At 31.7% G+C, this 19,777-nt stretch overlaps 2 protein-coding genes across 2 annotated transcripts in view; one reads left to right on the forward strand and one right to left on the reverse strand.

The window, feature by feature from the left end:
* Window positions 1–576: 576 nt before the first annotated feature.
* On the forward strand, window positions 577–4,375 carry plaat1l (phospholipase A and acyltransferase 1-like). Its single transcript, XM_073827582.1, has 4 exons — window positions 577–700; window positions 793–922; window positions 2,855–3,108; window positions 3,237–4,375. Exons 1-4 carry the CDS (start codon window positions 692–694, stop codon window positions 3,300–3,302), a joined length of 459 nt encoding a protein of 152 aa, XP_073683683.1. The 5' UTR covers window positions 577–691; the 3' UTR covers window positions 3,303–4,375.
* A 10,998-nt stretch (window positions 4,376–15,373) lies between these two features.
* The window catches only part of ephx2 (epoxide hydrolase 2, cytoplasmic), a 37,730-nt gene continuing 33,326 nt past the window's right edge, over window positions 15,374–19,777 (reverse strand). Inside the window, exon 20 of the mRNA XM_073827643.1 lies at window positions 15,374–15,876. Within this exon, the coding sequence (XP_073683744.1) occupies window positions 15,792–15,876 (85 nt within the window). The 3' untranslated portion in view covers window positions 15,374–15,791. The remainder of the gene's footprint in view (window positions 15,877–19,777) is intronic.

The following is a 19,777-nucleotide window of genomic DNA, read 5'->3' on the forward strand; positions in this document are numbered from 1 at the left end:
TTTTGAAATTTCTTCAATAATTTGTCATTTGATAACAGTTTAATGGTCACCTGTTACAGGGTTTAAACTTACAGCCTTCTGGTTTCTTTAACCACGAGGTGACACCGCGAGTAAAAAGCTTGACGTCTGAGGCATTTATCAGCTATTTGCATTTTGGATTTTACTTGCTGAAAGCTGACGAGCAGATGTTTCCTGATAAATAGGGAAGTTATTATCTAATTCTCTCTTGAGAATCTGCTGCATCAGATAACCTGAGATGTCTTTTTCTAAACATATTGACATAACATAAATAAAAAGGACTGCAATTCCAGTTGCAATTGATTATGTCTATTCCCGTCCCAATTCCTTTACTCAGACGTTCAAATATTAATATCCAGTATCAGACGTTCAAAAAAAGCAATAATAAAGGCCTTAATTTGAATGTCTTTTCTAAAAGCACTGAAGGATAGTTCCTGGGTGTGTGTTTTTAGAGCCGTTTGTACTTTAACCCTCTATTCTGTAGGATTCGCAAGACTAACCTGAACTTTCGTTATTCTTTTAAATGAGAATCTCATAGGCTTCCCCCATAAATCCACCCATTAACATGTGCGATATCAGATGTGATTAATGCTTCACCGCTCTTTAACAAAGGACTCGCTGTACGTCTTCAGTGTTCTTGACAGTAAAGGCATCCAAAGCGCAGCGGACACCAATGGGACTGGTAAGTAAGCATGATTTACGTTCTGGTGCGATCCTGCTTTTAAAATCTATTTTTGTGATATCTTTGTTTCTTTATGTTTTGATTTCTGTCAGGGTAACTCTCAACCAAAGCTGTACCCCGGAGATATTCTTGAGTTTCCCGGCAACAGTTACTTTTCTCATTTTGGGGTTTACTATGGTGAACGAGACGGAGTTCCTTATGTGGCCCATCTGACCATCAGAGGTGAGTCGCTGTATTCTTTTAGAGGAATAGTTCACTCAAAAATGAAAATTCCCAAGCCATAATCCAATAGATCCTCTGTATAGCGAATGGGTGCCGTCAGAATGAGAGTCCAAACAGCTGATGAAAACATCACAATAATCCACAATTAATTCACACCACTCCAGTCCACCAATTAAGATCTTGTGAAGCGAAAAGCCGTGTTTGTAAGAAGCAAATCCATCATTAAGGCGTTTTTACTTTAAACCGCTGCTTCTGGCAAGTCAGTAATTCCTAACAGCATTTTTTCAAGTATACAAATCCATCCTCTGTTGTCCTCTCACATTAAAATCCATCCAAATATTTGTTTTGAGATGCTTTGGACTGGTTTTGACTGTAAACAGTGCTTGATATGAGCATATTTCTGCTGATTAAGACTTTTTTGCTGGAGAAAGCAATATTATGAATAGAGGACTCTCCTCACCTCAATTAATACGATTGCACGTGAGTTTGAGTTTTTATCCATCATGCATTAAGACATAAGATGAAGTCATGAAAATTTAAAACCATAAAAACATTTCCATTAATTGAAATAGTCTTGAAATACAACTTGAATTGAAAGAAAATAAAAACTATATTTAAAAAACTACATTTATTTTATTTCATCTAGCTGCCAAAGAAACATTTTTCATTTTCATTTAGTTTAAATGCACTAAAATAATAACTAACCTGGAATAGAAATAAAACAAGCATATTTATGACAAGATTAAATAAAATAAAAATGACAAAAATCACTCAACAAAATTACTTAAACAGAAAATAAACAAATGAAAACTGATTCAAAATGTTATTAAAAATGATACAAGTATCTTTAAACCAGCGCTTCAGGCAAGTCAAAAATTGAGAAAAAATCCATTCTCAGTTGTCCTCTCACATTAAAATCCATCCAAATTTTTGTTTTGAGATGCTTTGGACTGGTTTTTGTGCTTGATCTGAGCATATTTCTGCGGATTAAGACTTTTTTTGTTGGAGAAAACAAAATTATGAATAGAGGACTCTCCTCTCCTAATTAATATGATTGCACTTTGAGTTTTTATCCATCATGCATTACGACATAAGATGAAGTCATGAAAATTTACTGTGTAGTATGAACTACAATTAAATGCATAAAAACATTTTCATTACGTGAAACAGTCTTGAAATAAAACTTGAATTAAAAGAAAAGAAAATATATATTTAAATAACTAAATTTAATTAATTTTATCTAGCTGCCAAAGAAAGATTTTTCATTTTCATTTAGTTTAAATGTATTAAAATAATAACTAACCTGGAATAGAAATAAAAATGACAAAAATCACACACCAAAATTACTTAAACAGAAAATAAACAAATGAAAACTAATTCATAAAATGTTATTAAAAATGATACAAGTATCTTTAAATCGTCGCTTCAGGCAAGTCAATAATCCCCAACAACTCATTCAAATCCATCCAAATATTTGTTTAGAGATGCTTTGGACTGGCTTTAATTGTAAACAGTGCTTAAGACTTTTTTGCTGGAGAAAGCCATATTATAAATAGAGGACTCATACTTTAGCAAGAAGCAATAGTTTGAAGTTAAAAAATGTCTTAATGATGGATTTGTTTCTTACAATTATGTACTTTTTCACTTTTAAAAATTATAATTGATAGACTGGAGTGGTGTGGATTTTTGTGATGTTTTTATCAGCTGTTTGGACTCTCATTCTGACGGTACCCATTCACTACAGAGGATCCATTGGTGAGCAAGTAATCAAATGCTAAATTTCTCCAAATCTGTTTTGATGAAAAGGTTAACTCAGTTACATCTTGGATGGCCTGAGGGTGAACACATTTTCAGCAAATTTTCATTTTGGGTGAACTATTCCTTTAAGTTAAAATCTGAAATCATGAAATCTCATGACTGTTTCTCTTCAAGATGCAGAAACCAAACTCCTACTTTTCGGCCGAGCAATAAACGCCTCTGTTAAGCTAGACCCGCTTGATGTAGTCGGGAAGAAATTCAAGGTCAACAACTACTTGGATGACAAGCATCCACCTCGAGATTTCTACGTTCTCATCAAGCCGGAGATCGATGAAATGATGAGGAAACCCATCACCTTTGACATCCTGTTCAATAACAGCGAACATCAGGCCACCATGTTACGATACGGGGTTAAAAAGTCAGAACAGGTAAGACTTTTTGCACACAAATATGCATTTAATTTGACATTATGACACCAACGTGTCTAACTTGGATGAAAGTGTCAATATTCTGGAAAACACTGGCAGTCAAGAACTTTTCTGTAAACTCTTTCCAGATCGAAAAAGTCTATTCCAAGATAGTTCCCACCTGGAAAGATTTATTTGAGAAGAAAAAGATTTAAGAGCCACATCTTCCGCATGAAGACGCAAGACTTCAAGATCATACCAAAACTCTTTCCTTCTTAAATAAGTCCTGCTATGTCAAAACTTTTTGTACAACCGATTTGACGTTAAATACAGTGTAAACAGAAGTCTAGCTAACTAATCTTTGCAAATGTATTTGGTATCTGAATGTTGGATATTTTTAATATGTCTCTGTGTCCAGAAGGAGGCGACAAAGAGTTAAAGTTTGCAGTGGATTTAGAAGTAGACAAAGAGCAGGAACGATTAAATGTCAAGCAATTTATTTACTTTACTTTATTTCCTATGGACCACAAAACCAGTCATATATCATCTGAAAGCTTCTGAATGTTTGGCCAAGATACAACTATTTGATAATCTGGAATCAGGGTGCAAAAAAAAAAAAAAAAAATCAAAATATTAAGAAAATCACCTTTAAATTTGTCCAAGTGAAGTTCTTACCAATGCATATTACTAATCAAGAATTAAGTTTTTTATATAGCCTATTTACAATAAGAAATTCACAAAATATCTTCATGGAACATGATCTTTACTTAATATCCTAATAATATCTGATAATTTTGTCCCATACAAGTATTTTTGGCTATTGCTCCAAATATACCCGTGTTACACTCTTAAAAATAAAGGTGCTTCACAATGCCATAGAAGAACCTTCTTTGTCTAAATGGTTCCATGAAGAACCTTTAACATCTGAAGAACCTTTCTGTTTCACAAGTTCTTCAGAGTATAAAAATATGGTTCTTTAAAGAACCTTTGACTCAATGGTTCTTTGTGGAACCAAAAATGGTTCTTCTATGGCATCGCTTGAAGAACCCTTTAAAGCACCTTTATTTTTAAGAGTGTATTTAAGACTGGTTTTGTGGTCCAGGGTCACAGTTTTTCTCTGTTTTATAGGAAAAAATATAGGCTACTTGTATGTTTCTCATTCATAGCTAATAGAAATAAGAAAATGTCTCTGGCTTTTTAGATTAATGTAAATTTCATATATAGTCTACAATCTACAGATTTCCATGCGCCTCCAGTGTCAACTAACATTTTGTAAAACTAGAAAGTGTTTATTAAAATGGCTTCAACGAAACTCACGAGTCATTTCTGATCAATGCATTATAAAAGACATGTTTCAGGTTTAGTTACTTAGGGTTTTTTTTTTTTTTTAGAATTTCACATTAAATATGGGAGAATATCTATATTATAAGACTTGAGAGAACACAATTTGAAAGCAGTAGAGGGCGTATAATCATCATGAAACAGGCTGAAATCAACTGTGGATGCAAAGAAAATGACTTAAGATCATTTCTGTGTATTTTAGTGTTCACTGTGGCATGACGAAGAAGGATGCAGATGTAGCCTACAGTAGGTGTGAGAGGGACAGTTCCCTAAACAGAGGGTGGCAGAAAAAGGTCATATGATTAACCATAAATGCCAGCAGAAAAGCTGCACCCTCTTAGGGTATATTGTAGGTGCACTCGATAATATATACACAAAAATATATTAAAATTGTTTATATTGATATATTTTACAAGAAATAGCTATTCAGATGTGTTTTCGAAGCGTTTCCATAGATGTTTGTCAGCGTAGCGCCATATTTAATTTCTGACAGGAATGAAAACAAGGCTCTGAGGAACTGACGCGCAATGCGGTCGATGAACTGAAATTGGTAAACAACATAAAGGGACTGTTCAGTTGACAAAACTGTCTTTTCTTGTCATAAAACAGCTTTGAAAGTTGTGAGTTGTGAAAATTATGCTCACAGCCTCGATTTCATCCGCATTACATCAAAATGGCGTCTGTTCGGTAAACAGAGCAAGCGAAATGTTTGCTGCTTCTACTAATAAACGATTCATTGACAGGACGTAAACACCACTTATGTGTGCACACATATTTCACAAAAATCATTTAGTGTTTAGCGTAGGAAACCTTTAAGATTGCTGGCGTTCGTTTATTTGCACTAGCGGCGCCAAAAACTCTTGATCGCGTGTTGACGATTAATCAAAACAAATTCAACTAAAACAATGCGACACCCTGAAAGTCTTTATACCCTGGCTGTTTGCAGAGCTGGGTAGATTACTAACCAATTGTAATCCGATTCCAAATTACACGCCAAAACTTGTGCAGTATTGGGGGTAACGCATTACAAATGGAAGTTACGTAGGCTAATAATATTACTTTTTCCAAGTAACTAGTAAAGTAACGCATTACTTTTCAATTGACAAGAAAATATCTGAGTTACTTTTTCAAATAAGTAACGCCAGTTACTTTATCCCCCTATTTATGGCTTAAAAGCTCTCCTGTCCCCAAATTCAATGCAAACCTGCAATAATTAAATATGTTAAACAATACCAATATCCTTTATTAATCCCATTTTATTAACTGATGTCTTTGCTGCTGACCTTCGATGATCCAATTCATCCATACTAATAAGCAAAAATTACTCAAAATAATCTAACAATTGTTTTCCTTTTTTTATTGCTAAAGAGTTGCCATTTTTTCTTCTGCGGTCTACTGTACAGACATGAATTTACATTTCTCTAAGCCTGAGGCTTTTTACATTTGCCAAAAATAGAACTTTTTATATTAAAAACAAACAAACAAGTACTGCACAGAATTAAAACGTAACGCAAAAGTAACGTAACGCATTACTTTCCATAAAAAGAAACTAATTATGTAATTAGGCCCTTTTTTTAGAGAGTAACTCAATATTGTAATGCATTACTTTTAAAAGTAACTTTCCCCAACACTGTTGTTAGGTCATATATCAGGCTACTTTTGGATTACTTTTAGATTACATCTCAAATTACATTGATTTACATTGAATCATGTACCATGTTAATACAAAAATACAAAGAGTATAGGCTAATAAAATATATTAAATTATGTTATCAACAAGTAAAGTGCATTAAACATCAAGGTTTCCCAAACTGGGTTTGTGAAGGAACTGCAAAAGGGGGTTGTGAGTTTAATAAAAAGCTATTAATTAATAATTAAAATATTAATTAAAAAATAAAACAAAAAAAATGAAATATTTCATTTGTTTACCTGCATGTCATGTGACCATAACCAACGGCAGTGAACCATGAACATGCAAATGTGATAATTATTAAAATGTTTATTTAAAAATCTCAGGGGTACCCCAAATAAAAATATATTAGGTGAAAGGATCCAATGACAAAAAAATAAATAAAAAAAAATGGTGCATTTTATTGTTTGAAAGACAAACACTTTTCAAATTAATACTGTAAACGTAAAATAACCATAATAATAACCAAAAGAAGAATTTCTGAGTGTATAAGCGGTAGGCTATTTTAGAAAGGAAAATTTAAAAGATGAAAAAGAGCAATTGCTGTTGTGTAGATAATATGGAATCATGTAATCCATAAAAAAGTAACTGTAGTCTGATTACGAGTATTTTAAAATTCATTTAATGTAATTACAAGTTAATTTTTGCAATCTGATTACACAATCCAGATTACATCTAAACAGTTACTACCCAGCTGTATGTAATGCCAAACCTTTTTGACAGCAGGTCAGTGTGTAACGGTGACTTTAATAAAAGAATCAACAAACCTCACAGCTCTCCAGAGATAATCATCACCCCGAGATCAAACGAGAAAAGACGCCGCCAAGAAGAAAGCAAGACTAGTAGGTTACTCTAGAAGTGGATTAGTTCTTAGAAATATCAGGAGAGTTCTGTGAACTCTTAAAATGAGGTAGTAAACACTAGACCATATAGTCTGTTTTAACAAAGAAGGACCGTGCAAATGAGCTGAGATCTAAAGATCAATTAGCAGTACATTCTATTAAAAAAGAATCTTCAATACAAATGCATTAGCACACAGAATAATTACTAATCCAGAGCAAATTGTTGTTTGTAATTGTGACATTAAATTGTGAATATAATGATTAGATGACATTTGATAATTCAAAGAAATTACAAAATTGAAGATATATACACATTTGTGTATATTTGTTATGTTTTCAAAGAAGTCTCTTTTGCCCACCAACCCTCATTAATTTGATCCAAAGCACAGCAAAACAGTAAAATTTTGAAATGTTTTTACTATTTAAAATAACAATTTTCTATTTGCATATATATTAAAATGTAATTTATTCCTGATTTCAAAGCTGAATTTTTAGCATCATTACTCCAGCCACATGATCCTTCAGAAATCATTCTAATATTTTGATTTGCTGCTCAAAAAACTTGTGTTATTATTATTATGTTAAAAACAGCTGAGTGGATTTTTTTTTCAGGTTTCTTTGATGAATAGAAAGTTCAAAAGAACAGCATTTATCTAAAATAAAAATCTTTTGTAACATTACAAATGTCTTTATCATCACAATTTAAAGCATCCTTGCTAAATGAAAGTATTATTTTATTTCAGATAAATGCTGATCTTTGGATCTTTTTATTCATCAAAGAATCCTGAAAAAGAATTCTGACTCAACTGTTTTAAATATTGATAAAAATAATAACAATAAATGTTTCTTTAAATGCAAATCAGCATATTGGAATGATTTCTGAAGAATCATGTGGCACTAAAGACTGGAGTAATAATAATTAATAATTAAAAATTTGATCACTGGAATAAATTACATTTTAAATTATATTCAAATAGAAAGCAGTTATTTTAAATAGTAAAAATATTTCACAATATTTAGGATATATACGCTTGGTGGTTAAAGCTAAAATTGAATACAACATAAGCAAACACTATAAATGCAGGTTACGTCAGTGAATGTCAAATTAACAGGCACTTCAAAATCATTTGCATAATTATTTATTCTAAATCTTATTGGCATGTCTTGCATTAAAAAAAGTCAATTAACTCAAACAGTCATAGTGACAGCAAATATATTCTCTCTGTCAGAATGAGTTCTGTGTAATTTAGCCGTCTCGTTGTATTAAATATGATACGCTGATATGACGTTGTAATATTTCAACTGGACTTCAATCACAAGCTTTCCGGTTCATGCATTCAGATTAAAGAATACGTAATTGTTTATGGCCTAAGCCAATTCATCAGCACAAACCTGGCTTTTGGTATGTTGTATTAATCACTGTTTTGACAGCTTACTTTTTTAATATTACAGAACTTAAATCTCTTCCTATAATTAAAAAAGGTTAAATAAAAGCAAAGACAAAACAGTAGGCAAATACTCTGGTGCATGTATCAGTTCTTCATAATAGAAATCCATCTGGGAATAGAAAGGAACTGAACCGGAACCTTAGTTTCATCTGTTAAGGCTCTTCTCTATTGTTTGCAATATGAATGGAAGATTAAATCACATAATACATTCATTGAGGCTGCATTAACACATAAGAGCAAAGCTAGAGCTCAAAGAAATCTCTGACATCACAGGAAATAATAAAAAATGAAAAAGCGTCTCGCTTATTACTGCGCCTTTTGAACGGATGTAAATAGAAATATTAAGCTTAATAGCTCCTAAATAATTACATCATACCGACATATACACAGGGAATGCACTATTAGAGGACTAATAGTATGCTTATTTACACTGACATGATGACATGTTTAAATGGACATAGAAATAGACTCATCACCCTGTGAAGAGCTGAGAGTGTTTTTGAGTGGCCACACTAAGAGAAGAACATCATGCCTGAGCATCACATGCATGTATTTTCAAAGAGCCAACAGCCTGGATAATAACCCGTCAGCTTACAGACATCTGTTGACACAAGCTAGAAGTGCAATTCTGGGGAAAAATCAGTATTATTATCACTCATGCATTTGAAGAAAATACTTACATGCTCAATCCTAGTAATACTGACAAACGCCTGAATGATTCCTTAAATCATGCATCTTGTTGAGGAAAGATGTTGTTACTTTGATAAATGATTAAAATTACATGCACTTTGAAAAAATATCTTGTATTGAAAGATCTTTTTTTCTGTTACTTTGAATACCTAGCATCCATGAAGCAACTGTCTTCACTAGAGAAAACAATATTATGGATAGAGGACTTCAAAATATCTTCATGATGAATTTGTTTCTTAGAAACACGCAGCTTTTGGCTTTTCAAGACATTAATTGATGGATTGGAGCGGTGTGGATTATTTATGGATTATAGTGATGCTTTTCTCAGCTGTTTGGACTCTCATTCTGACAGCACCCATTCACTGCAGAGGAAGTATATGCATTGCTGAGCAAGTGATGCAATGCTACATTCCTCCAAATCGGTTTCTGATAAAGAAACAGACTCTTCTACATCTTGGATTAATTAATCTAATTTCTATCATTGTTGAACAGCTGTGTTGAAGGAGTATTTCACCCAAAAATGGCCTTAGGCCATCCAAGATGTAGATGAGTTAGATTTGGAGGAATGTAGCATTGCATCACTTGCTCAGCAATGGATCCTCTGCAGTGAATGGGTGCCGTCAGAATGAGAGTCTAAACAGCTGAGAAACGCATCACAAGTAATCCACACGACTCCACTCCAGTCCATCAATTAACGTCTTGAGAAGATGAAAGCTGCATGTTTCTAAAAAAAATCCATTATTATGACATTTTTTTACTTTCCAGACAAAATATGAGTCCTCTATCCTTAATATTGCTTTCTCCAGTGAACAAGTCATCTGGTCTGAATCAGGAGAGAAATATGCACAGATCAAGCGCTGTTTATAGTCCAAAACTGTTCTGAAATAAATATGTGTGTGGATTTGATGAGAGAGACAACAGGAGATTGACTTTTTTTACTGGAGGAAGCGTTATAATGGAGTAAAGACTATATAAAGGATTGGTTTATTATTAAAAACATGCAGCTTTTCACTTCATAAGATGTTAACTGATAGACTGGATTGGTCTTTACTTGTGGATTATTGTGATGTTTTTAATCAGCTGTTTGGACTCTCATTTTGACGGCACCCATTTACTGCAGAGAACCGATTGGTGAGCCAGTGATGCAATGCTACATTTCTCCAAATCTGATGAAAAAACAAACTCATCTACATCTTGGATGACCTGAATACATTTTTAGAAAAAAGCCTGCTTTGAAAAATTCTATATAAATTCATAAATTTGACTTGACTAGTTTAGGCAAAACATAGAAATCCTTTATTACATGGACAAAAGAACTCAGATTAGACTACACTGGCTTCCATTTATAACATTTCTAAACAACATGCAACTTGCACTTGGAACTATGGAAGCCCGTTTTTCCGCCACTGAATAAAAAATTATTGCAACTTATCTCACAATTCTGACTTGTTTTTATTAGAATTTTGAGATATAAACTCGCAATTGCGAGTTATAAAGTCAGAATTGCGAGATATAAACGAGAAATTGGAGATAAAAGATTTAAAAGTCAGAATTGTATGATATAAACTCGCAATTGTGAGTTATAAAGTCAGAATTCTGAGATATAAACGAGAATTTCTGAGAAATTAAGTCAGAATTGTGAGATATAAACTCACTATAGCAAGTTATTGAGTCAGAGTTATTGAGTCAGACATAAACTCGCAATTCTGTGGATATATCAGTCTTTTTTTTTTCTCCTCAGACCTGGACTTTATAACTCACAATTGCAAGTTTATATGATGCAATACTGATTTTATTTCTCGCAATTGTGAGTTTATATCCCGCAATTCTGACTTTATAACTCGCAATTGTGCATTTATATCTCCAGGGGCCTCATTTATAAAGACTTGCGTAAAAACCATCCTTGATTTTATCTAAGAACTTTTCTGATTTGATCGTAAGAGCGATTCAGAGAAAACGAACGTACCACGAAATCCATGCGTACGCCAGTCATTCGGTTATAAATCACAAATGATCGTGGAATTGTGTGCAGCTGAATGTTCTGCCGTCGAAACGCCCCTGCTTAATTAATTAACATATAAAATGAGCTCATTCCTAAAGCAAAAACTCTGTGACAATGGCAAGTAAAAAGGAGCGCAAGAAATCAAATTATAGTGAGGCTGAACTATCTGCAATACCAGGCATTACCACAAGGAAACGGTCGTACGCCAAGCTGGAATCTGACGTGGAGATAAGTACTTTGCCACTTCAAAGACGGTTTTTATAAATCTGTACTTTGACGTGGATTTGATCGTACGAACACTCTAAGATCAAATCAGTGCGTAAGAAAGTTTTATAAATGAGGCCCCTGGTCTGAGAAAAAAAAGTCAGAATTGCGAGTTTATGTTGCAATTTTGAGAAAAAAAAGTCAGAATTGCATCATATAAACTCGCAATTCTGACTTTTTTTTCTCAGACCTGGAGAATAAATGACTTTTATTCCTGCAATTGCAAAATTGCAAGTAAAAAATCTGACTTGCGAGATACAAAATCGCAGTTGCAGGAATAAAAGTCAGAATTGCAAGTTTATATGATGCAATTCTAACTTTATATCAAGCAAATCTTACTTTATAACTCGCAATTGTGCGTTCATATCTTAGTTCTAAAAAAAAAAGTCAGAATTGCAAGATGTAAACTCGAAATTATGAGAAAAAATTTGAATTGCTAAATACAAAGTCGCAATTGCAAGAAAAAGTCAAAATTTTATAGAGTTTATATTTTGCAATTGTGACTTTATTTCTCGCAATTTTGAGTTTATATCCCACAATTCTAACTTTATATCAAGCAAATCTGACTTTATAACCCGCAATTGTGCGTTTATATCTCACAGTTCTGAGAAAAAAAAGTTCAATTACCTTTTTTATTTTTTATTCAGTGGCGGAAACATGCTTTCATATGGAACAAACAGTCTAATAAAGATTTTTTGAAATGCCTTGAGCATCAATTGTCACTGCCCTCAAATCTGCCCCTAGCCGACAATCTCCATGCATCACCTGTGGGATTGAGCATTTTGACCTGGTTTCGATTGTCCCTTGTGCGCAATAAACCTTGTGATCAGACAGAATCACTGACAGAGTGTCTGTCTGTCTGCATCCTTCATCTGATAAATATAAAGCGATGCTGTCAAACTAAGCACCATTCTGAAAGTGAAACTATGTTTTTATATTTTCTGAACAATATGAGTATAAAAATGCCTCTATAACTAGACAGTATATATATATATATATATATATATATATATATATATATATATATATATATATTTATATTCAGTATGTTTTGCAATGATATAACTGCATAAATGAGTATAGCTACCTTTTTAATAGTTAGGGTTTCAATTTATTGGTTTTGTTTGGCAAGATGAATGCAGATTTGATGGTTAACCTGCATATGCAAATAGATTTAAAAATATATTTATATATTTGGTAGATGCTTTTATCCAAGGTATTCGATTTGCCATTTTACATCTGGAAAATCATAGCAGGAACATGTAAATATTTACAGGAACTCTACATGTATTTGTAAAATGTATTTAAAACAAGGCATGACAATAACACAATGATGCTGTATTAACAGCGAAATAATGCAACGTTTAGGTGTTTAGTTGGTATTTTCAGACAGTTCAGGGGTATTTATTTTTTTTTATCTGAAAACTGATCAATAAATTATCCATGTTATGCATCCATGCCAATTAGGAAGCATTTAAACTTCAAAAGAAACATTCCATCATTGCCAAAATTAGGTAAAACCCTAACTGAATATGAATATGATAAATAATTAAAGCATTTTAAAGCAGAAAACTTAGCAAACAGGAAGGATGTCTAAACACATTCTCAGTCCTCTTGAGAGTTTAGACACTGACATTCAGAGCATAATCTGAGGCTAAATGAAGGGAGCACGACTATCCCTTTTGAAAACAGCGAGTCGCTTGTTACTGTAGAAAATGACCCCTTTGTATGTGGAATCATTTCCTTTTTGAAATGAAGCAGTCGCAGCGGTTGTAGTGCCGCTTGGCCTTCCTCTCCACACTCCTCATTATGAAACAGCCATCTCAGGTCAAGGCAATCAGTCTGCTTCAACAAAGAGAGCGGCTGCTGTTCTTAAGGACTAGATGTGGTGACTGTAATCACAGCCAGTGCGTCAGGAAATACCACACTAGTTAACAGTGGATGCTTTAAAATGTTGAGGTTTATTGATGAAAAAGTGATGTAATAAAAGTGGAAACCAAACTATTATGGACTAAGAGTTTTCAACTTGTTTCTCAAATAATATCTAGAAATCTGTATTTCTGATCAAATTGTTCACCCAAGCTGCATTTATTTAATTAAAAATACAGTAAAATTAAAAAAAAATTGTGAAATATTATTACAATTCAATATAACTCTTTTCTATTTGAATGTATTTAAAAATGTAATTTATTTCTGTGATGCAAAGATTTTCAGCATCATTACTCCAGTCTTCAGTGTTGCATGATCCTTCAGAAATCATTCTAATATGTTAATTTGCTGATAAATAAACATTTCTAATTATTATCTATGTTAAAAACAGTTATGATGCTTCATAATTTTGTGGAAACTGATCATTTTTATTTTTCATGATTTTTGATGAATAGAGAGTCTTTACTGTCATTGTGATGTATTGTATACTCCAAGTCTTCAGTGTCACATGATCCTTTAGAATCTGCATTTCTATATATGTTATGACAGTGGTTTTCAAACCTGGTCCTGGGGACCCACTGCTCTGCACATTTTGTGTGTCTCTCTTATTTAACACACCTGATACAGATCATCAGCTCATTAGGAGAGAGATCCATACTTAACTGAGTGTGTCAGATAAGGGATACATACAAAATGTGCAGAGCAGTGGGTCCCCAGGACCAGGATTGAAAACCACTGTGTTATAATATATCTATAATATGTTAATTTGCTAATGAATAAACATTTCTGATTATTATCTACGTTGAAAACAGTTGTGCTGCTTCATATTTTTGTGGAAATTATTAACATTTTTATTTTTCAGGATTTTTTGATGGATAGATGAATAGTCCAAAAGAACAGAATTAATTTAAAATATAAACATTTTGCAACATTAAAATGCCTTTACTGTCACTTTTGATGTATTTAATGCATTTGATTTTTTAAAGCTTCTCTTCAGGAATACCACACCAGTTACCAGCAGATACATTAAGAGTTCAGGTTTATTGATGAAAAAGTGATGTGCTAAAGATGGAAACCAAACTATTATTTACTAATACTGGTTTCTCAAGTAATATCTAGAAATCAGCATGTCTGATACAATTATGTTCACAGAGGCTGCATATATGTGACCCTGGACCACAAAACCAGTCTTAAGTCACTGGGGTATATTTCTAGCAATAGCCAAAAATGCATAGTATGGGTCAAAATTATTGATTTTCCTTTTATGTCAAAAATCATTAGGAAATTAAGTAAAGATCATGTTACATTAAGATTTTTTGTAAAATTCCTACTATAAATATATCAAAATGTAATTTTTGATTAGTAATATGCATTGTTAAGAACTTAATTTGGACAACTTTAAAGGTGATTTTCTCAGTATTTCGATTTTTTTGCATCCTCAGATTCCAGATTTTCAAATTGATGTATCTCGGCCAAATATTGTCCTATCCTAACAAACCATATATCAATAGAAAGCTTATTTATTGAGCTTTCATGTGATTTATATATTTCAGTTTTGTAAAATTTAACCTTATGACTGGTTTTGTGGTCCAGGGTCACATATTTGATTAAAAATACAATAAAAATGGTAAAATTGTGAAATATTATTAAAATTCAAAATAACTCTTTTATATTTGAATATATTGTAAAACCTAATTTATTTCTGTGATGTAATGCTGAATTTTCAGGATCATTACTCCAGTCTTCGGTGTCACATGATCCTTTAGAATTTATTCTAATATGGTGATTTGCTGGTAAAGAAACCTGACTATTATTAAAGTTGAAAAGTTACGCTGTTTCATTTTTATTTTGTAGGATTCTTTGATGAATAGAGAGTTAAGAAGAACAGCATTTCTTTAAAAATAGAAACCTTTGCAACATTACAAATATCCCTACTGTCACTGTTGATGCATTTAATGCATTTAATTTTTTGAATGCAAAATTCCTTCTAATTAAATATATTGATAGCAGATAACTAGAGTAATTAGAGTAACTTAAAATATAATACTATTGTTGGTTCTTGTACAAAGCAGTATTGACGTATGACAATGCAAAGGATTATTTATTGGTTTTCTCTTGCAAAGCGAAGCTATTAATAAAAACAATTGTGTGCTTTTCATCACAGCTATGTTAAAAAGGCAGTGGCTATTTACACATGCAAACAGTGACAGATGCCATTCACAGGAAATGTAAACATATTATTGAAGTGTATGTGAAGAGTAGCCTTTGCCAACAGAAATATTTGAGGTATTTGCACAGTGTAAATAGACACCGCCAGTGCTTGAAAATGGTTCTTCATCATTGCAGTGCATTAAAAAAGACTTCATATCAAACGTACTGGACTACTGAAATCCAGTCACATGACAGTGAACTGTTATTATGCATTCGCAAGCCAGGGCATTAGTGCGCTTCAGCCAGGTGTTTGTTCACCCGTGGGTAGTTAAATCAAGATCATGCTCTCATAGCTTGGGATGAACAGTGATCGAGGCTTTCTGGTGAGTTTCCTTCAGCCAGGAGATGAGGATTTTATTGAGCTCTGCGGGCCTGAAGAGAGAAGAGGAAAAAGACATTGGACTGATGCGATCATGTGATATAACCTCAAACGACTGTGGCATTAAAATAATTAGTGATGCTTCATTAAATACTATGATGAGAGATAGAGATAGAGACTTGAACAAATCATTAGCCCTATTAAGCCTTTAGGACCATATTGAATTTGTAAGACCTCTTAATGATTAACATGATCAAAACTTTGCTGAAAAGCTTTGTACATAATCTACTACATGCCTTTTTTGTGGTAAAAGGTCTTTTAGTATAAATGTACATATGTTTACTTTCAGCTGTTGGCTTACATGTCTTTTTGTAAACCAACTTACTGATTTTTTATAAAGGAAACATGAGAATAATATTTATATTGCTGGACTAACGCAACCTCAGTGTTACCTTAGTATCACTATTATACACTGCCATTTAAAAGTGTACGATTTTTAATGTTTTTTAAATACGTTTCTTTTGCTCATCAAGGCTGTATTTATTTGATCAAAAATATGGGAAAATTGTGTAATATTATTGCAATTTAAAATAACAGTTTTCTATTTTAATATACTTTAAAATATAATTTATTCTTGTGAAGCAAAGCTACATTTTCAGCAGCATTACTCTAATTGTAATATGCTGATTTAACTTAATATTTTCTGGGACCTGTGATATTTTTTTCAGGATTCTTTGCTAAATAAAAAGGTAAAAAAGAACTGTTTATTGAAAATTGAAATTTTGTGTTACAATATACACTACTATTCAAATGTTTAGGGTCAGTACATTTTTTTAAGAAATTAATACTTTATTCAGGATGTGTTAAATGGATAAAAGGTGATAGTAAAGGCTTATATTGTCAGAAAAGATTTCTATTTTGAATAAATGCTGTTCTTTTTAACTTTTCATTCATCAAAGAACTAAGGAAAAAATATTAAGTAGCACAATTTTTTTAGTTTTAGTTTATATTAGCACTTCGATTTAAAATGGAAAATATGTTTTTAAATATTTTATTTCAGTTAGTTTTAACATTTCTTTTATTTCAATGATTTTTATAAAAGATTTTAGATTTTAGACTTCTTTATTTATTATTATAATACATTTTTTTATTGTAAAAATCATGTTTGCATGTGAGTATCAAATATGATCAGGCTTTTCATCATTGCATTGCATTCTATGTTTTGATCATCAAACTAAGCATTTAAACACCATCTTACTGCCAAAACATTATTGTTAGCAGGGTTTCCAGGTTTTAACAACAAAATTCACCCAATTTCTACTCAAAACCTACTTAAATACACGTTTTTGCAGTGTTCCCCTGGTGAAATTTGCATTTAGGGGCTGAATATTTTGTTATTGGGGTTACCAAAACCAGCAGACATGAAAAAAAAAAAAAAAAAAAAAAAAAAAAAACACTTCAACAGTGTTAAAGTAGCTCTTTTTTCTGTGGGAAAACCACAGACATGGCAACACCGATTGGTAGATATAAAGTTCCGGATGATATTTCTATTGTTTTATGTAAGTATCTGCTGTAATGTTATAAAGATCTCAGTTTAAAAATTAAAAATAAATAGATTTTCTGACTATTATTGTATATACTGTATGTCAGGCTTTATATGATTAGTAAAGCACCTCAATAAGACTCATGATTTAAGGCATCATTTATATCTGGACGAAGCATTCAACTTTAGTACTTAGCTGTGTTTTTTTTTTCAAAACACAGTTTTTGGTTATGCTATTTAAATCTTATCACATTTAGCCAACCTCAGTTAACACATTTCTTATCTTAAACGAAAGGTAGCAACCACAAACCAGCTTCTAGAGAGAAAAACACTCCCGTGTGTAAGTACAGAGACGCTTCAAAATGTTCCTCGCTTAACAGGGTGTCATTGTCTTACTGGGTCACGGGGTCACATCACATGGCCTGTTTTGGAAATGAAGTCTGGTAGGTTCAGAATGTCAGCGTTCATCTATTGATTACTGAAGTTCAGGGAGGGTGGAGAGGGTGATAGAGGTGGACGGGTCAAGAGACGTTAAAATAATTTACGGCTGCAGGGGTTGCATTATCGAGCCCTCGGGTCAGTGCAGAGAGGACGGTTAAATCACACACTGCTCTGATAGCAGGACGACTAATTAGACAACATTAACCACACGACAAGGACATTACCATAAAACCACTGTCATACAGATGAGCTCTGAGAACATAGGCAAAATCATTTAAGGAAGTATTTTGGCTTAAGTAAGTTTTCCAGCACAAACATCCAAACATTCCTAATTTAGAAAACACTGACATAAATTTAAGTTTAAAACAAGAAAAATCTGCCAATAGGGTGAGAAAAAAATGTTTGTAAGTTTATTTTTAATGTATATATTAAATATAAACATACATATATATATAGCTGAAATAAAATGTTTTTGTTTTCTTTCACTTAACGTTTTTTTAAGTTTCAATTTATGAAAAGCTTCAATCCCAACCCTGACTTTTGTTGACTTAATTATCCATATAAAGTTATTATTATTTTATTTATTTATTTTTAGAAAAATTATGCACTTAAAAAAGTGAGAAAAAAGTACAATATAAATATCTATACAAATCTAAAATATGGCTAAAATTTTAATGTTGCTTTTTTGTTAACAGTTAACATTCATTTTATGTTTCAATGAAAGAATTGTTGTTTTTATTTATGCTTTTAGCTTTAGTTAATGATACCAAGCCCAAATTTGGTGAATTGTCCATGCATAATTATGAATAATTTTATTTATTTATTTATTTTTAGAGAAATTATGTTGACAAGTAAGAATCACACCTATCAAATCTATAATTTAAATATCTATAAAAAAAAAAAAAAAAAAAAAATATATATATATATATATATATATATATATATATATATATATATATATATATATATTATTACAAATATTTATTTATGGAAAAAACATGTTAAAAAGTGAGAAAAAAGTTATTTATAGAAAAATCTTGTTAAAAAGTAAGAATCAAATCTATAACATAAATATTGTATACAGTATATATGTATATATCATGTTTATTTAGTTTCAATTAATTATTTTTTCATGATTTTAGCTTTAGTTCATGATACCAAACCAATCTTGATTATTGATACATAATTATTATTTATTTTATTTATTTATTTCTAGAAAAATCATGTTAAAAAGCGAGAATCAAATCTCGCACACACATACATATATATATATATATATATATATATATATATATATATATATATACATATATTTTATAAATAAAAAACATAATTATATGTAAAAAATATATTTATATAATTATTTATATAAAAATATAAATAATATAATTTATTTATGACATTTATTTTATATATAATAAATAAATATAATTTATTTATTTTATATATATATATATATATATATATATTAGGGGTGGGCATAGATTAATTTTTTTAATCTAGATTAATCTAGATTAAAATGGCTCATTTGAATTCTGCTGAAGGCATTCAGAATATGTTTGCTACCCAAATAATGACTTAAAGTCTTTGAGAATGGATCATAAAGCTCATAAAGCTGTTCTATGATAATTTGTTGATGAAAATAAATTATGTTCAATTAGATGTACTTGTGTAAACTAACTAACTAACTAACAATGAAATTATTTTTTCTACCTATTAGATTGTGTTTTTTTTAACGTCAACACCTACCCAGCCCATTACATGTTACACGGTACTTTTATTTTGACAGGTTGCCATGAAGTTTCTGTGTCATACAGTATGATATGATGATAGTTTTGAAACGGTAAAAGTGACACTCACAGCAGTTTGGGAGATTGAGTTTATCCGTTCATGTGAGATGATAATGCCAAAAATTACCGGGAGTGTCACGTGTGTTTCAGTATGCGTGTAGTAAAAGCTCGTCTCCGCCA

Source organism: Garra rufa, chromosome 21, assembly GCF_049309525.1.
Source record: "Garra rufa chromosome 21, GarRuf1.0, whole genome shotgun sequence".
In the NCBI taxonomy this organism is placed as follows: Eukaryota; Metazoa; Chordata; class Actinopteri; order Cypriniformes; family Cyprinidae; genus Garra; species Garra rufa.